At 42.4% G+C, this 20560-nt stretch overlaps 1 protein-coding gene across 3 annotated transcripts; it reads right to left on the reverse strand.

The window, feature by feature from the left end:
* Positions 1-495: 495 nt before the first annotated feature.
* MECR (mitochondrial trans-2-enoyl-CoA reductase) lies at positions 496-19460 on the reverse strand. Of its 3 annotated transcripts, none has more exons than XM_083455721.1 (10): positions 19233-19460; positions 10524-10621; positions 9284-9415; positions 8394-8537; positions 7280-7382; positions 5348-5450; positions 4221-4294; positions 2816-2876; positions 2497-2569; positions 496-1667 (listed from the first exon to the last, which is right to left on the reverse strand). In XM_083455721.1, exons 1-10 carry the CDS (start codon positions 19445-19447, stop codon positions 1504-1506), a joined length of 1167 nt encoding a protein of 388 aa, XP_083311847.1. In that variant the 5' UTR covers positions 19448-19460; the 3' UTR covers positions 496-1503. The 3 variants fall into 3 exon arrangements, with proteins under 3 accessions (XP_083311847.1, XP_083311848.1, XP_083311849.1); XM_083455722.1 differs by lacking the exon at positions 19233-19460 and adding an exon at positions 18935-19184; XM_083455723.1 differs by lacking the exon at positions 19233-19460 and adding an exon at positions 16787-16805.
* Positions 19461-20560: the final 1100 nt, after the last annotated feature.

Genomic DNA, 20560 nt, shown 5'->3' on the forward strand with positions numbered 1-20560 from the left:
TGTAGAGCTGGAAAGGGGCAATCAAAATGTTCAAAATGATCCCTAAAAACAACGCTTTTGAAACCCCAAATTCTTCAAGTTCATGGTATCACCAACACTTAGAAAATCAATTCATATTCTAGAATTAAAAGAAATATTGACTGATTTTGCCAGGGCTATCACACAATTTCTCTCTGGGCTTAAAACATTTCTATTGTTTTATCTCCAATCTCTGTGGGCCTGATATACTTTCTCATCATAATTAGTCCATGCACTGATAACTTTCATCAAAGCCCAGCACAGCCGTTCTCATTTTATGCTTATATGTGTGTGTGCTAATGCGTATAAACATACAAGCTTCTACACTGCCCAAGTCTAATGCATGAAAGCACCATATAAGCTATTAAAGCAATACCATGAAATACCCCAGAGGCTGATATAGCAACACTACGTGACTGAACAGCTTCAAGAGTGCCATAGCCTATTACTAAGCTCCAGCAAAAATCTCATCACTGATCAGAGCTAGAGAATTTTATTGGAAACGAAAATCATTGGCATTTCAACGGTCATTACACGGTTCTGCAAGAACAGGTTTGCAATCAAATACAATTTGCCTTCATTTCAGTTACAACAGTCTTGATATAAATAACCAATTTTAAACTAGTCTTTCTATGCGTTATATACAGATTAGGAGGATGACACTTGAGGACTGCAGGCTGCATCTGACACATCAACGCTCTCGGAAAGTAAGTGGTAACTCCAGGGGAAAAGCCTTGGTAGGCTGGATACAGCTCATGTTGCCCATAGCTAATGGACCAAACAATGTGAATTAGAACGCACTAGACATTAAGAGGGCTAGTAGGCAAGCCTCACTTTTCCTGAAGTCTTGACCAGATCTGTCTTCCCATATGAAACTACGCCACTAATGTACAATCACTTTTATGCCTGATTTTGAATGGTGGGAGCACATTGCTACTTAAGACAAGGACAAACACAGGAAGTGTTACAAGTGGAAAAGAAACAAAAGAAAGATTTTTAGGAAATGGTCAGGTTTCGCTGTCCATAATTCAAAAGCTGTTCTCCATCTAAAGAAGGCCAAATACCTAATTATGCAGTAGCACCTGATCCTAGAAAATGCAATTGATCAGAAGCAGAGCTGAAGTGCAGAAAAGCCAGCAAAAAGTGTGCTATAGGAGGAAGACATTTGAGCACACAGCAGCTTTTCTACAGTTCCTTCACTGAAACTCTAGATCAGGGTACACTGAGGGAAAGTCCCCCTAGGTCATCCTCCACCCCACCTTCTGCCATGAAACCAGTGTTTCCTAGTCATATAGAAACAAGAGCTCCCACCACCACTATTACTGGATAGTCTGGGCCATTTGCCCCCCACAGTTCCCCCTCTGCCAAGCTGCAGGGCATGGAGCTTTGAAAAAGTTCAGTTCTCTAGTCTTGGGAGCCCTCAAACCAGCTGGGCCTGACCTCCATCCGAACAGGCTGTGTACAAATTTCCCTATCAGACCGGCTTCACATAACAAGGATCTGTTTAGCTGATACATAGGGCTTCATGGAAGACTCCAAAGCAGCTTGGTAGTCTATCAGTGGGACTTCTTGGCAGGCTGGAGCTGTGAGCTGACCCTTACGAATGAGATCACATAGATCTTCAATCATTCCCCTCAGTTTCTCTTTGTCTGTGTACAGGAAACAAAGCAGAGTATATATTAAAACGTTCTCAAAAACAACTGAGCTTACATTGAACAAGTCCTGGCATGAGAATGAAAAAAGGCAATGATGCTAATAAATCTACTGCTACTAATAAGCAGATTTTGATTGTTTAGAAGTAGGGAAGTCAAAAGCGACACAAACAACACATGGATGTTGTTCAGGGCAGAGATACTGAAATTCCAACTTGAGCTGGAGGCCGTAATGCATCTGAATACTAGTCGCTGGAAACCACAGAAGGGGAGAGGGCCCTTGCCTTCAGATCCTGCTTGCAAGTTCCATAGGCGTCTGTTTTGCTACTGGGAGAAAATGATGCTGGACTAGATGGGCCATTGGGCTGATCCAGCAGGCTCTTCTTATGTTCTGTTCTAACACAGTTCAGGATACCTCTTTTGTGCGCTGGATAGAACAGGAGTGGTTTCTTTCGTTGTTTAAACTAGAGCTTGATGTTCAGCAATTGGAGCAATTGGAGTCAGGTGGAGAGGTGAGGTGAGGTGCCTGTGAGGTGGGCTAAGATGCCAAAGAGCGGCTCAGGGGGCAGAGCAAATTATCTACAGCATACTACTGGTATAACATGCAACTACACATTTACATTCATTTTACTACAGATCAGAGATTCCAACACTAAAGCTGGATAGCAGAGATACACAGAAACCAGCTGGTCAGCTAATGCCTCTGACGATAAGGGGTTCTCCAGGGTCTCAGGCAGAGTTCTCTCTCATCAATATACAGGACCACACATCACCCTGCTCTTTTCTTCCAAACCCTATTTCACCATTGCACATTACCATCACTTACTCTGTGCATTGTCCCGCTTCCACTGGGTCATCCAAAAGCCACGAAGTTTCACATCCTTAAAGATCAGTGCACTCTGCAAAAAAGCAGACAGATTATGAAAGCCCTGCAATATATTTTCTTTTGGAGGACATTTTGGAGGACAACATGACCTGGCATGAGAATGGTTTTGCCCCATAGATGCGAAGAATATGGCACTCTGCCAAGGAAAGAGATGACTCGTTGCAAGGAGAAACACAATAGGAATAAGCTATTGCCCCTTAACGTATGGAAATGTGCAGAAAAAAAGTAAGTAAACCACAGAAACCTCATGGCTACTCACCACAGGGGCTGTTATAGGCTGCTTTGACATTCCACCATAGGTAACCATGGTCCCTTTGTGCCTATAGGAAGAATTAGCAGTGAGATTAGAAGATTAAATGGCCGGGCTTTTCCATTTCCAGACAACAAGCATATCCTCTTACTTTGGCACTCAAGTCTACTTTGTTGACCAGCTTCTCTCAACTCCTGGATATCTGGCTAATTTTACCAGGATTAATTTGTAAGCAGCACAGCCCAATAGTTCACAGTAAACAGTACTGCACAAGTACCAGAATGCCATTCCTTTTCCTGAGAAATTTAGATCAAGCAAAAAATTGGGAAGGTGAGTTAGGGTAAGTGCATAGGGGCCCTTTCAGAACAGCCTGCTGGATCAGGTCAAAGGGTCACCTAGTCCAGCATCCTGCTCTTCTCACAGTGGCCAACCAGATGCCCATGGGAAGCCTGCAAACAGAACCTGAGCACAGCAGCACTCTCCTCACCTGTAATTTCCTGCAACTGGCATTCAGAATCCACCCTGTCTATTGCCTAAAGTCTATGACTAAGAGAGATCTGTTCCTTTTCAGAAAGAACATCTGCAGGTTTGTGGCCCTGGGCAATTGTCTGCCTTTAAATAATAGGGTAGCTCCTGGCAGTGCGTCTGCCGAACCTGGCAGGCCTTCAAGGTAATTTCAAGCGGCTACACTAAATTATGGAACACAAGCCAGCTTTGATCAATAAAGCCCCAAACTAGTGGGGTCCCAACTAGGATACCAACCCCCTTCCTGTGTCCAGTCATGATGACAGCTAATTTTGCTCAAGAGTAGGTTTCAGTCCTTCCATGATCCGTGTTCAAACAGCTACTGGGCATAGGTGTCTCTCATGGAAGATACAGATTTAGAACTTTATTCCCTCAGAACATGAAACTCAAGCAGGCTCAAGATTCGGCAGGAGAGACTCTTTAGCACTGACAGGCATTTGAAAGTTACTAGCTCAACAAGTAAGGTATTCTATGTCTTTTAATGCATCTTAATTTCTCTCTTAAATGTTACCTATGCTGAACCTCTGTGATAATGATCAATATAACTACAATTAAGACTGCTGGGAGCTGGAATCTCATATCCTTGGGAAAACTCTCCTTTTTCACATTAGGAATAAAGACTTTCAATTCACCCACAATCTGGTTTCTTCAAGAAACATGAGTGCAGACACCCAAGAGAGGATTTTGTAAATCTGCACTGTGAACTAGAGGATTCCAGCCACAAGCAATACTATTTAAATACATTTATTTAAATATTTATCCCAGAGCAGTTCACAATGCAAATATTTAAAATGTTTAAAATATGAAATATACAAGCAGTTAAAAACAAGTAAGACAAAGGCATTTAGTAAACACTTAAAATGCACCCCCAACAAATAGCTGAACTTACTGCAGGTGACGCAGCAACTCAGTGGCACTTTTCCCTCCAACGCCATTCAAAGCTAATATGGGCCTAGGGATTTTCTGGAGAACAAGAGATTGTACAGAAAATAAGCTCCTTCTTTTACTGCCTCCCCCCTCACCGCATGTGTTTGCTGCATTAGCTCCAAGATGTCAACCTTTCAGAAGGGATTCTCACAAAGAGACACATACACCTGATCCTGGCTCATTTTGTGTCATTCAATACAACTATAATTAAGACTCCTATGAGCTGGAATCTTTTATCTCTAGGATGCAACTGAGTTGAATTTTTCAAAAGATTCATGGTTTGGCCCATAATACGAGGAGGCAGCTTCTGGGCAGACAGGAGGAGAAACAGAAAGGAATGCAGAAAATCTGACTTCAGTTTTAAGGGGAATAATTGCAACTGAGGCTGTATGGTTTTCGTTGTGGTGTCAGTCCTAAGCCACCTCTGCCTTGCCACTCAGATTTTTTTCTTTGTTCATATTTCATTATCTTCCACTCCACCACCAGCGAACACTCTGTCTTCTCTGTCTGTTTTGTTTCGTTTATTATCAATCAGTAGTGATTCACGGACTGTAAACTTTTTCAGTATGCAATAACAGCAGTGAGAATATTAATGGCCCAAAAATGGAAGCAGGAAGAACTACCGGCTCTGGAGGAATGGAGAATGAAGCTATCGGATTATGCAGAACTGGAAAAGTTAACTGGGAAAATTAGATATCAACGAGATCACAAGTTCATTGAGGACTGGAAAAATTTTTCAGAGTATTTGAAGAGTGTATGTGATGAGCAAACAACGCTAGTGGGTTTTAAAGAAGCTTCGTGAAAAAATAAGGAATATTGCAAGAATGCAAATAAGGCTATAAAGGTATTTTTTAAAAGGTGATACTAAATTTGAGGAATGCGTAGACAAAAATTTAAATACGGATGATTGTCAGAGAAGCTGAGGGAAGTCCAAAAGTTGAAAATTGTTATTTGGGAAATTGTTTGATTGGAGATATTTGTGCAAAATTTAATAAAAATTTATTTTAAAAAAATCAGTAGTGATTCACTGCGGCAATCCAGTTTTCCTTTGCCATCTCTGTCCCCCAGAAATCTGGTTTTCACTTATACCTTAAACAGCTCTTTTACTTCCGGTTTTCTCAGCATCTCCTCTGTGACGACATGGTCTGCTCCAAGGGACTTCAGTCTGTCTACAAGCTCCTGGAGATTGGGTCTGGGAAGGAAGGGCAAATGAAAAAGGAATCTAGTTAATGTTAAGACCCACTGTTTACCATGCCATGCTGCACAGTAGTGAGGGAGAACATCTTCTTGTACTCGCCATCATGTGAACCCAAGTCCTCATTTAGTGAGAAAGGGAAAAGCTTCTGCTGTTCTTCCTGCAGTCAGTCACTGAAGCAGCTTCCTCAGAATACGTTGCTGAGGGAACCACTTGCCAATTGCTCAGACACCTAAGTAGATTATAATCCAGAAACCATAATGTGGGAGCCATCAGCCATGCCACTTCCATTTCTCTACTCTTCTCCAAAATAAATCCCTTTTAATCAGACATCCACATGCCGACTTTTCATTGACTAGACACAAGGGAGGGTTTGGAAGAAATGTAGTCAATTAAACGCTTCTTTAAATAATAATAATATAGTAGTTAATAGCAATTATTATTATTAACTAAACTCAGACACCCATAGGTTAATGCAACACTGCATGTGAAGCAGTGAAGAGGTGGGAAAGCTGGGAAGTGGTGAAGCAGATGTATAAAATGATGCCTAGTGTACAGTTAGTGGCTAAGGAGTTGTTCTTCTCTCATCTAACTCATTGGGAGCATCCCATGAAGTTGAATGGTGGGAGATTCAGAACAGGGAAGAGGAAATATTGTAAATAGTTAAACTATGGAACCTGATACCACAAGATGTACTGATGGCAGCTAATTTCTACAGCTTTCAAAAGGGATTAGGCAAAATCATGGAAGATAAAACATGATGGATACATACAACCTCCAGCATCAGAATACTAGTTGTAGAGAATACTAGTGGTAATGCGCTATTGTGCTCATGTCCTGTTTGTGGCTTTCCATAGACATCTGGCTAGCTATTGTGAGAAGAGAACACTTCCCTTAGATTAGATGGGCCTGACTGCCCTGATCCAGCAAGGCTCTTCTTACATTCTTGGGGTAGGGCATATATTTGGCCCTCTCCTCATGCTGCATTAACCACATTGAAGGACAAAGATAACATACTTAAACTGTGACTGTCTTTTGCCCCCAGAGAAGATAACAGCAATTTCTGAGTAGTGGTTGAGGATAAAGATTTCAATGAAGGGGGTGGGGGTGGGGGAAGCACAGATGGGAAAGGTTATAATCCCCTTCTTCTATTTTTTAAATTATTATTATGTTACATTTAATCCCACCTTATTCTCCAAGGAGCACAAGGTGGCATATATAGTCCTTTCCCTCTCCACTTCATCAACACAACCACTCTGTGACACAGATTAGGCTGGGAAACAGTCATAGAGAAGTCATAGAATCATAGAGTTGGAAGGGACCCTGAGGATCATATAGTCCAACCCCCTTAATGGGGATTGAACCTGCAGCCTTGGCGTTATCAGCACCACGCTTTAACCAACTGAGCCATCCTGACTGGCCCAAGATCACTTAGTTAGCTTCATGGCTGAGTGGGGATTTGAACCCTGGCCTCCTAGTTCCTAGTCCAACATACTAAACACGGCACCACTCCAGTTAACACCCCCTCCAAAACAGTCTCTGTGGCAGTTTTAAAAGTTTTCTTTTCTTTAAGAAATTGTGGAACTCCTAATTTGCACCTGGTTTTGTCTGTACTTGCTGAAAGTTATGCTACACTTTAAAAAACCTACATTATGATCATGTTGCAGGACTGTAATGCATTTCCCTGCTTAACTCTAACTTTGGGAATTGCTACCAAGAGAATATCCTCTCCTGCCAAGCCAAGTCAAGCAGCAACTATGGGAGCTGTTTGGGCCAAAGCAAAATAGAAAAGATATGCAGAATGAGCAGTTTCACTGTACACTCACCTATCTCTGACCACATTTATTGTTTTGAACCCCTTGGCTGCTGCGATCTGGATGACGGCCTGCCCCACTCCACTATTGGCTGCATTTTGGATGACTGAATCTCCTGCAGACAAACAGATGCATCTCTGTTTAAGATTCCCTTTCATTTCCTTTGGTGGAGGTTTGCTAATTTTCATTCTTGTCTGTTACAGAATATAAAACACAAGAGCAACCCTGCTGGGTCAGACCAAATGCTTCTCTAGTCCATCATTCTGCTCACAGTGGTCTATGGGAAGCCCACAAGCAGGACATAAATGCAACAGATTCTGAGAAGCCACAATCCATGCTGTTCTTAGTAGGAACCCATCACCCCTTTCAGTCCTAATTTGAAGAGTTAGCTATAGAAATGATAAAATGGTTGACCACTGCTAAAATCTTGTTATTTCCATCAGCAGCTATAGTTTCTGGTATCAATGTCTGTGCTAAATCACTACTGGATGATAATAAATGAAACAAAACAAAACAAAACAAAACAGAGAAGACAGAGTGTTTGGTGGTGGAGGAAGAAGGGATGATAATGAAATATGAATGAACACAAAAATCTGAGTGGCAAGGCAGAGGTGGCCTAGGAATGAAAGCACAACAAGAACCATACAGCCTCAGTTGCAATTATTCCACTGCCCGAGTTTCACTCTTCCCCCTCCTTGTTTCTGGCCACATAAAGTCAGTTGGGAAAAACAGAACAAAAATTCATCTTATGCTGCTTCTCGAACAGGCTCAGACTTGAACTTTGGAAATTCTCCCAGGGGATGAAATTCATGATGAAGGAGCAATAATTGAGAATACCTGTCGACATGATTATGCTGTCCAGACTAAAAGGTAATTAAGATGAGCAAGGCAAGTTAGAGTTCTTTTGCTCATCCCTCACCTCTATTCCTCCCTGCATCCTTGCTAGAGAGTCTAGTGATACATCTTATAACTCAAGTACAGACCCGCTGGATTATAACAAAAGGGCCAGTGGTTTCTCCAATGGTCAACCAGATGCCTCTGTGTAGCCCCAAAGCAGGGCATGATGTCCAGTTGGTAAAGTTGCTCATGATGTACAAATACTACAAAACACATTGTCAGTACACACCTGGCTTCAAGACCTCAAAGTCTGACAACATCCGATAAGCTGTGCAGGGGTTGACACTTAAAGTGGCAGCGCACGTTAATGGGATATCAGGAGGAATTTTCAGCAGGGTCTCCTCACCAAATATTGCCTCTGTTCGCCATGTTCCTGATTTGAAGGATTAAAGAAAAAAGTCCAGCTTGGGCAAAGAGTGCAGCTAGAAACAAGCAGCTTAAGTTAGAAGCTTCCAGTTCAAGAAATAGGTCAAAAATTATGAATAGCTCAATTCCTGCAAGCTAGTGGTTTCAAAATGTTTACTGACATGCCTAAGGGCAAAGAAGAAAATAAATTGAGTTTTTGCCTGTTGCTGGGTCACAAGTATTTTCTTGGAAGAACATCAGGGCTGTTCTTTTTTCAGGCCTAAGTAGGTATGATAAAAGAACTGATTGGACCTCCTGATTTTCCGTTGTTGTTTAAGAGGTAAACATACTATGGGTATCTATAAAGCAGGCAATGGCCATTGCAGTGCACAACTTTTAAAACACCGCCCCCCATTTTATTAATCCCTGACTTCAGAAGTTTCTCTTTGTCCCATGAGGAGAAAATACAAGCACTATTGCTGAAGGTCACATAATTAATTTTTGGCTATCCACCAAATGCTGCAAACTCTGCCCACTTAGGCATAAATTGTAAGTTGATTGATGAAAGCAGGTGGGTGCTACTGTATCTTCATCAGAGATTTTCAAGTGCATGTCTTTGTAGATGTACAGTAAAAGAGGGCATCTTTCTTTAAACTGGGGAATCAGACTATCAGACGGGTTATGGCCCTTGATGAATATGTTTCCTTTCTCTTATCTAGCTGCAGAGCCAATTTTTCCTTAGTTAATTGTTTTAAAAAAGTTATTCAAGCTCACCAAGTCCTGCATCAGCTGGGATAACCAAATCACCTGGCTTCAGAGAAGTCACACGACTCCCAACTTCAATCACTTGTCCAACTCCTTCATTCCCACCAACTGCAGGCAAGTCAGGCAGAGTAGCATACGTCCCTGCAAGATGACAACTATACCATTAAACATCCAAGCAGTTATTGGGAATAAGCCAATATTCAGACTTGCTTCATTTTTTCTTCATATTCAGAAACAAGATGCCAGCATGTGACAGGCATATGAGCATTCGTTACTTATGACTGAAACACCCATCTTCCAAACAAAATAGTTTCCAAGGTGGTTAACAATGAACATAAACTAAAAGACAATTTACAATTTAAGTAAACGAAAAGTGGTAAATCTGTCACAGCAGCAGTTGGAACACTCACTCTCTGTCTCTGTGAATGAAGTTGCATCCTTCTCCCAGCTCCCTAGTTCAGGGATGGGGTTCCAGCTGCCTCCCAGCTGTCATTGGTTTCTTTAACTTCCATCAGTCCCATTCAGCATTGCCAGTGGTCAGGAATGATGGAAGTTGTAGTCCAATGTTTGGAGGATTTGGAGGGCGTGGGGTTTACAGGTTTCACACACCTGCTTTGGATGTTCTGGCACCTTCATATCCTCCATGCACTCCTAAACACAACACATAGGGGACCTTCACCCCATGCCAGAGGCACAAGGGCCAATTCCTACACAATCATTTTCATTTGTTGCTGCTGAACAGGGAGCGGAAGCTGAAACAGCTGAATGGCAATTGCTGCCTTCTAGAATATGCTACTGCCTAAACCAGTCAGAGCCAATCTGGGAGGGAGCATGCTGGGAGAGAATCTGCAAAGTTGAGGAGTAAGGAGAACATCTCTTCCTGCTACGTCTTGCTTTTGCTCTTCAGTATTAAGTGGATAGCATCACTACTGAAAAGCACATATGAATATTTATGCACTTTATGGAGCTTTGCTGCCTATATGTATTTGGTGGCCAAATCATTCCAAGTATTTAGACAACATTAATAACTTGCATGGCACACAGTGACAGACATGGCCCTTAGAAAACATTGTTTTCATAGATAGAAAGGATAGAAGGAAAGTTGGCCATGTAACCCCTGTGGTATATTCCACAGGGTATATCATTAAATTTAGACAATCTATTTTGCCTTATTACCATCTGACAGCATTATATGAAGAAATGATATGGGGAGCAAGAATGAAACTGTCTGCATGCAAGCCAAGGTTACCTTGAATCATATTGATGTCAGATGGATTGATAGGGGCTGCAATCATTTTCACATTGACTCCAGAATCCCCCAGCTCTGCCAGATCTATCTCCTTTAGGCTGGAAGGAAAGGCAGACAAAAATGCAATATTATGCTTAAGGCTCTTTCTCACCCATGTGATTCTTAAGCATTTTGATGGATTTTAATCTGTCTTTAAAGTATTCATCCATCAGGTTCAACCTCTCATCCAAAAGAGAACTTGTTTAAGTACCATTCAAACCTTCTGTTAGCATCCTTCTGCAAGAGCAGTTGTGGACCCTTTGTGGGTTCCTAACCAGTTTTATATGTGACCAATGGGTATCATTCATTCATTGAGATTTTCTGAAAACTGAGTGATTTTCCCAACCTGTTGCATTCTAGTATTTTCTGTATTCTATTTTATCTTATGCCATTTGTTTCTGTTTAAAATGCATTTGCAGCACCACCCTATAACACTAGCAAAGCGCTATTTAGGATACTGTGCTAATTCTGGGATGGGAAACAGGATCTGGCTGGCAGGCTAAATCATGAGCTCACCCACCCTTTGAGGGCCATTTTGACAGATGGACACAGCTACCCACTCATCAATCTGGTGGCATCACCATGATGTCAGGCGATCCATTTTTCTTTGAGCTCAAGTTGTGCTGCAAAGGAAGATACCAACCAATCCAAGCAGAGCTTGAAGTCAATGCAGATCAGCTGATTGATGCTGTCTTCAAGCTCCACTTCTGGCAGAGATTGATGTCACTTGGGCGCTCCAATTCACAGCTACTGAGCGGAATCAACCCCAGCAGGGCTTGCATTTAGCGCCAAGTTTAAAAGGCACCAGTTGCCAAGGAATAATCAGGAGCATATTTTAAGCAGACAGTGGCAGGGAGAAGCAGCATCTTTAATGAATGGGGCTTACTTCTGAGTAAACCCATATTTAAGCTCTCACCCATAAGTCTAGGATTTGACAGATTTTTAATGGGGGGAAATAGTGTTATGTCAGGTGCTATATGAAGTCAATGTTGTAATTCCAGCTGACTTGTTGGAAGCAGTGTCTCTGAAGCACTAAATTGCTATGATGAGGAAGCAACCAACATCCTTCTAAAGAATGCACATGGAAGACCTAAAATGTGCTACCTGGCATTAGTGATCCCTGCACTGCCTTTGGCCACCTTATACCCTTTGCAAAAGAAACCTTGACTTCCAGCTGCTTGGACACGGTAGGCAGCCAAATTAATTCGCTGCATCTCCACTGAAGCACCTGCCCAACACACTAGATTCCTGAATCGAAGAATGACACACAAACAGGCAAACACTACATCCCAATGAATTGGTCCATCTGTCAGCAATTCTGCTGCTACCCCAGAGAGGAGAGTGGAAAAGTTCAGTTCTTTTGCCCTCAAAAGAGACCGAAGCATCTCAGTAATTAAAGGTTAGATTCGACAACACAATAATGAAAATTAGTTTCAGCCAATAAGGGACTTGCCTAAAGGCTTTGAAGTGTTATAAAAACCCATCAGCAAAAAGTTTGTCTATATTTAGATTTTTTAACCCTGCTTTCCTGCCCCAGGGCTTTCAAAGCAGCTCACAGTAAGAACATCACACAATAGCAAAACACAGCAAAAATGACACTACCACATTACAAATCACAAACCAGACTAATACAATTTGAAAAGGCAGCCGCATCACACCAAGATCATTCACCTACAAAGCCATAAAATACATGATAAAAACACACACACAAATGCTTGAAAAGGCAATTTGGAAAGCAGGTTGAATCTCAACAGCTAGAACAGGGTGATGAACCTGTAGCTCTCCAGATGCTGTTGGACTCCCAACTCCTATCATCCCCAGCCAACATGGCCAATGGTCATAAGATGATGGAAGCTGTAGCGCAACAACATCTGGAGAACTGCAGGTTCCCCCCTCCGCATCTGAGGTACAGCAATCTGTTAAACATAATGGAAATGTAGCTTTTGAAATAGACAGCAGAAGACACAAATGTTCAAAAATGTTTAGCACTTGGACATTAGCATTATTTGACCATGCAGAGGAGGGTCTCTGAAAATATGTGTTGAACCTCTGTGTAAACAGAGGATGAAAAAAAGCCCCATTTCATTCACCTCAAGTCGTTTGTGCTCCCTGGTGGGTATTTCTTTCTTTCTTTTTTTCCCCCCAAAATGAAATTTTATTGGTTTATCATTATATATACATATAAACAAATACAAAATATAATACATAAATTACATGTGTCATATCCAGTCCATGAATCATACATATATTACATAGTTGTTTTAAGCTCCACCGAGCCTTAGACTTCCCTCCACTCCTTTGGTAAGTATCAAATAAATTCTGGAATCACATATTTTATCTCCTTTACTTATTAGCCGTTTGCTGTTAGAGTTATTCCAGTCCCGCCAGTGTCGTCAAAGTTCTACAATTAGTTCTTATATACGTCAAATATTTATTCCAGTTGTCATGAAATACCCTGGTGGGTATGTCTGGGCATGGTTTCCAAGCTTGAACTCTCATAATCACTTCATTTTTTAAAAAAACAGGAGTAGCCCCTATTTACTGGTGCCTGCCTTTGCTAAAACTCTTTGGGATTTTGCCTTTTGCAGAGAAATAAGACAGTTCAAAGAAAGCATGCATAAGATTACAACTATGAAATGTATGTTTGGATGAATGCAGTGAGACAATGCATCCCATTTTTACCAAAGGCTACAATCCTACGCATACTTTTGAGTTAACATGTCAGGCACCAAGTGTTCATTCTAATAAACAGACTTACATTTTTTAAAATGTTATGGTCGGTTTACTAACACACATTGCTTTGAAGCCAATGCAGGACAGGCTACTGCAGAGTAAATCAATATAGCCTACAGCATAACGTTGTCCTGGCTGTTTTTATTTTGCTGTTCAGTTGTTTAGAAAGGCATTTTATTGTTGCCACTGTAAGGTTGCTATCAGTGCAAAAGGCAGGAAATTATTCTTAATAAAAATAAACTGTGGGGAGGTCAGAAGTACTGAAGTTACAATAAAATAAACCACTGGGGTGTGAATATATCTGTTACATCTCTCAATGACGGTCAATGTAGACGGTCCCATATACGGCGTAGGGACAGGGCACACTCCAAACTATGAACCCTTAATCTTAACAAATAGTATATACATTCAGTTAATGTTGCCACATAAGATCATAGGGATCAGATTCTGAAAAATGCATTTAGGTTGTAAAATAATTTCCTTTCACAGCAGCGTTTGGTACATCTTAGACACAGAGTAAAATGTTTGCCACAATGTTATCCATCACTGATGGATTTAGCACTGATAACATTGTTTAATCTTTTTCCACAAAGATACAAGCCACACACAGCTGGAGCTGTTGGAATTAAAATAGGTTTGGCTGTTTTAATAGACCTGTTCCAGCCGTTTCCTCTGAAAGCATGACATCTCTTTTCAGAGGCTTCTGATCCTAGTGTTCTAAAACAACCGATCACAAACACAATTGCTCATTTGCAGCCATTAATGTCATGGGGAATTTGTGTATAGACTCTTAAGTACAAATACCAAGGCCCTTGTTCAAGTCGCAAGTAGCATCTGTGCTGCAGTTAGGGAGGCTTTATAGCTTAGCTCTGTTTGGAATTATTGCTCATGTGTTTGGACTTAACTGAAACAGAGTAATCCATCATCCACATGACTCAAGTGGTTACATTCTGTCTGCCTCTGCAGCTTTGCGCTGTAGTAAAATTCATAGTGTATTTTACCTGCATGATATTTAATCACCTTCCTCCCACAAAGAGCCCGCTTCATTTTCCCTTTGTTGCAGATTCACGCACAAACTTTCTTCTCAACTGTTGTCACACACTTGGGGTGGCCTTGCCCCACCCCCTTTTAAAAAAGTGGGTGAGCACCACAGCAATGTTTTGTTAGCGTAGTAATTGCTCAGAGACACTGCAATAGCTCACCTTCACCTGGAGACTTGTTCATTCTATGTCAGAGATAAAGCAAAAATTCCTTTAGGGTTTTCTAATTTTTAGCTCCCCAGGTTTGCATAGGGACTGAGACACAGCAACCTCCTATCCGCCCCCAAACAGGGGGTGGGGAGAGGAAGATCTGGGATTTATATTAGTGGTAAGATTTATAAAAGTGATTTATAGGAGTGGTTTCTTTGCAGCAGCACTCCATGTTTAGCACATGGGTAGGGTACACAGAGACACCATTGAGGGTAAAGACTTTGCTTACTCTGTCACACAGTAGTGTGATGGAGGGGGACTGTGGGGGAGCGTAGCTCTAAGACTTTTTCCTTCCAGGAAAGGAGAGATAGCATCATCTCCTGGAGCACCAAAATAACTGATGGGCCCTCCTTGCTTGTCACCTCTTGATGCATCCTATCATAGAATCCAAATCAGAGTTGGAAGGGACCCTGAGGGTTATCTAGTCCAATACTCTATAGAACCAGCAAACAGCAAAATCCAGTAAAAAAATAGCAGCTGCATTAAATAAAAATAAGAGGGGCAGGAATCACTCACTGAATGCCCTAAATAGAACATGAAACACAGTTTGACAGGGGTCTTAAATATAAAGACAGGTGTCAAACAGCTATCTGGGGGCATGTATTCAACACTAAGAGTGCCAACACAGTAGAGGCCCTACCCCTGGACACCACTCTTTTAACTTCTGAAAGTTAGGGCACCTAAAACCTCAGAATACGATCTTACGGAACAGGAAGATTCTTCTGGAAGGCCAGCTTTCAGCGTGTCAGCAGGGTACATCCCCTCAACTGTCTTGCAATCTGTTATTCATCTGGTCATAGAATGCCAGGATTAACTGAAAAGAAAGCTTACTCCTTTACTTGCAGACTCCTATTTTAGCTTCCACTTCTCTGCACGCTAGAACGTAACAGAGCAAGGAAGGGTTTACATATTACCCAATACTCACTGTATCTCTGCACACAGAGAAGACACACAGTAACATCCCTGTCAGGACAAATTTGGAGCGGTGGTGGTATAAGAACCCTTTCTGCACCACAACAGTACAGTTTGGAACTGACGTGAGCAGTCTGCATCTTAAAAAAAGTAATTTTAAAAAGTAGGCAAATGGGGGGGGGGGGGCACTGAATACATCCCACAGGCTTGCCACCTCTGCTTTTAAAAGGAAAATAAAGAACATTTTGTGATGCTATCATAGCATAGTCCTCTATAAATCACAAGGTAGCACTGTGACAGGCACACATGGTTCTTTCATGGACCAAGAAGGGACTTCTCAGGCCACTATTTTTTTAGTGAATAAAGGCATGTGGTTAATAATCTATCTTATAAGATGCCAGATGTGCAGCTAGTGCTGAAAAACCAGGAACAGTAAAATCCAGTAGAGAAGGCAGTTTAGTCTGAGCCCTTGATCTCAACATTTCTGAACAGACCAGATTTCTTTTTTTAAAATTTATAGCTCCCTTGAAAAATTGATGTTCTAATGGAAATGCGGACAGACCATTAATTACTACATTGCCAGCAAAGTATGGCAGGAACCTAATCATCCAAATTTGCTCAAATTTATTACGCCATTCAGCTGAATAATAGTCACTCGCTTCAACTGATCAAGTAAATTGTGTAAGAAATCCATTGCTTAATCTACAAGATGCTGGGCAGGGAATTTTATGGCCAATTGTCATATTTGATTTCCTTTCAGGGCAGAAATTAAATATCACTGTGGCACTTTCAAGAAGTAACACGGGAATCAGGGGAAGAGAGCGCAGAATCAATTTACCACAACTAAACAGGGACAAGTATCATTAGCAGCACATTCCAAAGTTTTTATATCAACATTGCAAGATCCCCCAACAACTTTCTCCAGCCTCTACTGCTTCTCTCATAGCCTCTGCTGACACCATTTTTCCTCACCTATTGTCCCAAATAGATTTATAGCCTTCTTCATCCCCAGTCAGACCACTAATAATCTCTTCCTGCAGGTTGCCCATGATGACAACCCAAGTTGCACCCTAGGCCCCTCAGATTGCCTTATCAGCCATGTTTCCTCCGCTTGGACTAATGTGTGGGAGGTAAGATACCTTCCTGCTAGGCATCTAGAATGCTTGCATACTAAGCAAGTGTACCTCTTAAAGTTTATTTCTATTGATTTTAACTGTTCAGCAGTCCAATATGACATAAGTCATAGTTCTGATACCTTTCACTCAATCTTCCCTTGCCCCTTGTGGGCCAAATTTGACATGTTGGTGAGGTCATTCACCTGTCAATCACCTGATGACTCCCTGTGGGGACTAGATTGCACCGTTGATACCTGTACAAGGTAGGCTTGAAGTAGGCTTAAAGACCCATCAACGTCAAGCCTGCTTCTTGTGTGGTCAAATTATCCATGTTGAACTCAGCTGTGCAGCCAATTCAGCCTTGTGACGTCTGAATATTTTAAAACATATTTTAGTTGTAATAAAAACACATAAATATTCAAAGCAAAGATGCATGATCTGATTTAAAAAAACTATTTATGCTACATTTTGGAACTCGAAGCCATTACAACTTAAACAGCAGAAGTTAAAACCCGTATCTCCAGATAACTAAAGAAATTTGGCAGTTTATTTTTTTACAACTGGATCTAGAATTTCTATACTATACTATAACCTTGTAAAAAAATATGAAATTCAAAACTCCGGTTCAAATTAGAAATGAGCTATCATTAGAGCAGAATCAGAAGTTCCTCTTTAGATCTACGATTTTGTGTTTGGAGCAAGCTGTCTCTCTGCCACAAAGTCTAACCTACTACTTTAGAAGCAAAAACATGCATTTTGAACCAGAAAAGAGCTCTCACTCAAAATCAGATGTATTCATCTCACTATGACTATGCTCAAAGGATTTAAAATCCTACAGTTAGCTGGACATTGACTTTTTAATCCCACCTAAAAAGTTATACTTGTAGGCTTGATTATCCCTGCCTTCCTTCAAAGTAAGAAGGAAGAAATGTCACTCCATTGAGTATTATATCTGACACAAGGCAGACTCAATGTCAGACCTACTTAACACAAACATTACCTGCTTGCATACTTGGAAGATTTCAGTAGTTGACTAATCATTTATATAGGCCAACCCCCACCCCAAAAACCCCCCAGAATAAAACCTGAACTTTAAATAGTCACTGGGACTGTAACAGCTGGGTGTTTTAGCCATATATGGTATGGCAAACACATCCCCATGTCCAGCACAGGAGTGTTGTGGCCAGTTTCCAAAAGGATGTGATCTCCAAAGCTACTATATTCAACGTCCCTCCAACAAGAATGTAAAAATGTTTGCAACAATCTAGTAAAAGATGCTCAAGAATGAGGTTCTAGGACCAGAATGTAAAATCTTACCATAAGCTACATAAGGTTGTTTCAATTATTTCACTATTTAAATGTTTTGCACATACTATCACTGAGAGCTGATGCCCAGCAGCTGAGAACTACATACTCTGCAATATCTGTCAGTCGGGGTCTTTAGCTTACCAATTCAGAAACAGCAATTTGTGATGGGCAAATCTGCAACTGCAAAAGCGTGGAAAGAAACTTCCACACACATGTCCTCATCATGAGAACTGAAGGATTTGGGGATACCTCTGAATTGTTTTACTTCTGTTGCTCTTCAGGAAATAGAGCCAATGTGAATATAAGGCAACGGTTGTGACAGTGCAAGAGCTTCAGGGCCTCTTGGAAGTCTTGAAATCTTGATCAAGCTTTGCAAGTTTAACACAGCCACAAAGGCAGACACTTACCCAAAAGAAGGAGAAACCAAGGCTAGGTCCTATATCCTTGGCCATTACATCTTAGAGAAGGTCAAATAAAAAGAGCAGGGCAGCAGGGATTGCAAGGAGGAAAGGAAAATTCCCATGTACTGGTACTCAGAGGCCAGTTCCAATGCACACACAAAACCAGAACAAAAGCTTAAGTTCTGAAATTGCATTTTATTTTTATGCCATCTCCAATGATGTAATGATTACAGGTGATGAAATACTATGCACCTACACTCAGGAACAGCTCTAGCTTTGAATAAACTTCACACACTAGGTAGGAGAACAGCCAAAGCATGTAATCTCTCTCTTCCCCTACGACTTAAATACAGTGGTACCTCGGGTTAAGAACTTAATTTGTTCTGGAGGTCCGTTCTTAACTTGAAACTGTTCTTAACCTGAAGACCACTTTAGCTAATGGGGCCTCCTGCTGCCGCCGCACCACCAGAGCACGATTTCTGTTCTCATCCTGAAGCAAAGTTCTTAACCCGAGGTACTATTTCTGGGTTAGCGGAGTCTGTAACCTGAAGTGTCTGTAACCCGAGGTACCACTGTATTCTCTTTCTCCAGCCCCCGTTTTCCTGCCTCCCCTCGCCCTGGTGCTTCTTGCCATCATGCCATGTCATACCTACGTGAAAGGCAGAAATTCAACAGGTACAGCCTCCCCCAGCCCGGGCGATGCACTGGTACGGTAGTGGTTTCCCGCCCCACCAGCTTAATTCTTGCCCATTCTGAGGCTGCAAACCCAGGACGCCCTGAGCTATATAACGCAGCCCCCCACTAACCCTACGGAACACAGCGGGGCTTTTTCACTCCAAGCAGACGTCTATAGCGCCGTTGGGCTGTGTGGACGTGGCTTCTTCCCACCGCACCTGCTGTCTCCATGGCAAAGCGGACGCCCGGCCCAGCCCAAACATTTCCCTCCCTTACTTTAGGACCTGAGCCGGCTCCCCATGCTGCTCGTAGACCAGCCCGCGAGGCCGCGCCCGGGCAGCCGACACCGAAAGAGCCCGGAGACCGGTGCTCAACAGAGGCCGTAACGGCCGAGCTCGGCTCCCTCGCGCCGCCACAGCCGTTAAACCCATAGCAACCATTTCCGCGGGTGGCGCGCGGCGATGACGCCGGGTTGTATCAACGCGCGTCATCGCCGCGCCTCCCTTTCACGCCACTCACGCGGGGTGGGAGGAGTCTCCCTTTCTCTGGGCGGAGTGGCACGTGACCGGCAGAGGCGCCGGCGCCCGCGTGGTTTTTTATTTCAAGGGTGGGGAAATGGCGGAGTAGGAGTTGATGCGTCCTTCAGCCTGACCTGCGATTGAATGAGGGTTTGGAGGGTTGGGGTGGAGAAAGAATGCTAGTGCCACCTCGAGCTCCTTGGAGAAAGAGGTGGGATATTAAATGCAATAACTGAATAGAAGAAATGCACCCCCCCTCAGTTAAAATCATACGCAGCAAGCCTGCGACTTAAGCGCATTTAACGTATGTGGATTCAGCTTTATGTGCTTGCCAAAAGAAAGCAAGAAAAATTGAAAGGTGGTGGGCGACTGGAACAAAAATAATTTGGCTTAATCCTGCCCAGCATTGAACCCAATGTGTCTTGACTATATGCGATTTTGGCTTCAGGTCCCGGAAACGTAACACATTTGTAAGTTTCAGGCTTACTGTATACTGGGCCTCTTGGGCTTGCCCCATAGTCCCTTCAGCTTGCCGATCAGAAGGTTAGTGGTTCGAATCCACACAACAGGGTGAGCTCCTGTTGCTCTGTGTCAGAGTGCAGATAAATAGATACCGCAGTGGTGGGAATGTGTACGGCGTTTCCATGCGCTCTGGTTTCTGGCACGGTGTTCTGTTGCGCCAGAAGCAGTTTAGTCACGCTGGCCACATGACCCGGAAAGCTGTCTGTGGACAAACGCCAGCTCCCTCTGCTTGAAAGCAAGATGAGTGCTGCAACCCCATAGTCGCCTTTGACTGGACTTAACTGTCCAGGGGTCCTTTACCTTTACCTCCTTATCTTGGTTCTCAAATGGCTTAGTTGACAAGCAAATAGGCTCCAGAATGCCAAAAACCCAGAAGTAAGTGTTCCAGTTTTTGAACGTTTTTTGGAAGCCAAACGTCTGATGCGGCTTCTGCTTGAGTGCAGGAAGCTCCTGCAGCCCATCGGAAGCCACACCTTGGTTTTTGATTGGTTTCGGGAGTCATATGGACTTCCGGAACGGATTAAGTTCGAGAACCAAGGTTCCACTGTAGTCTGGGCTGCCCCA

The sequence above is a fragment of the Podarcis tiliguerta genome (genome assembly GCF_965153285.1).
Source record: "Podarcis tiliguerta genome assembly, chromosome: 8".
Classification (NCBI taxonomy): Eukaryota; Metazoa; Chordata; class Lepidosauria; order Squamata; family Lacertidae; genus Podarcis; species Podarcis tiliguerta.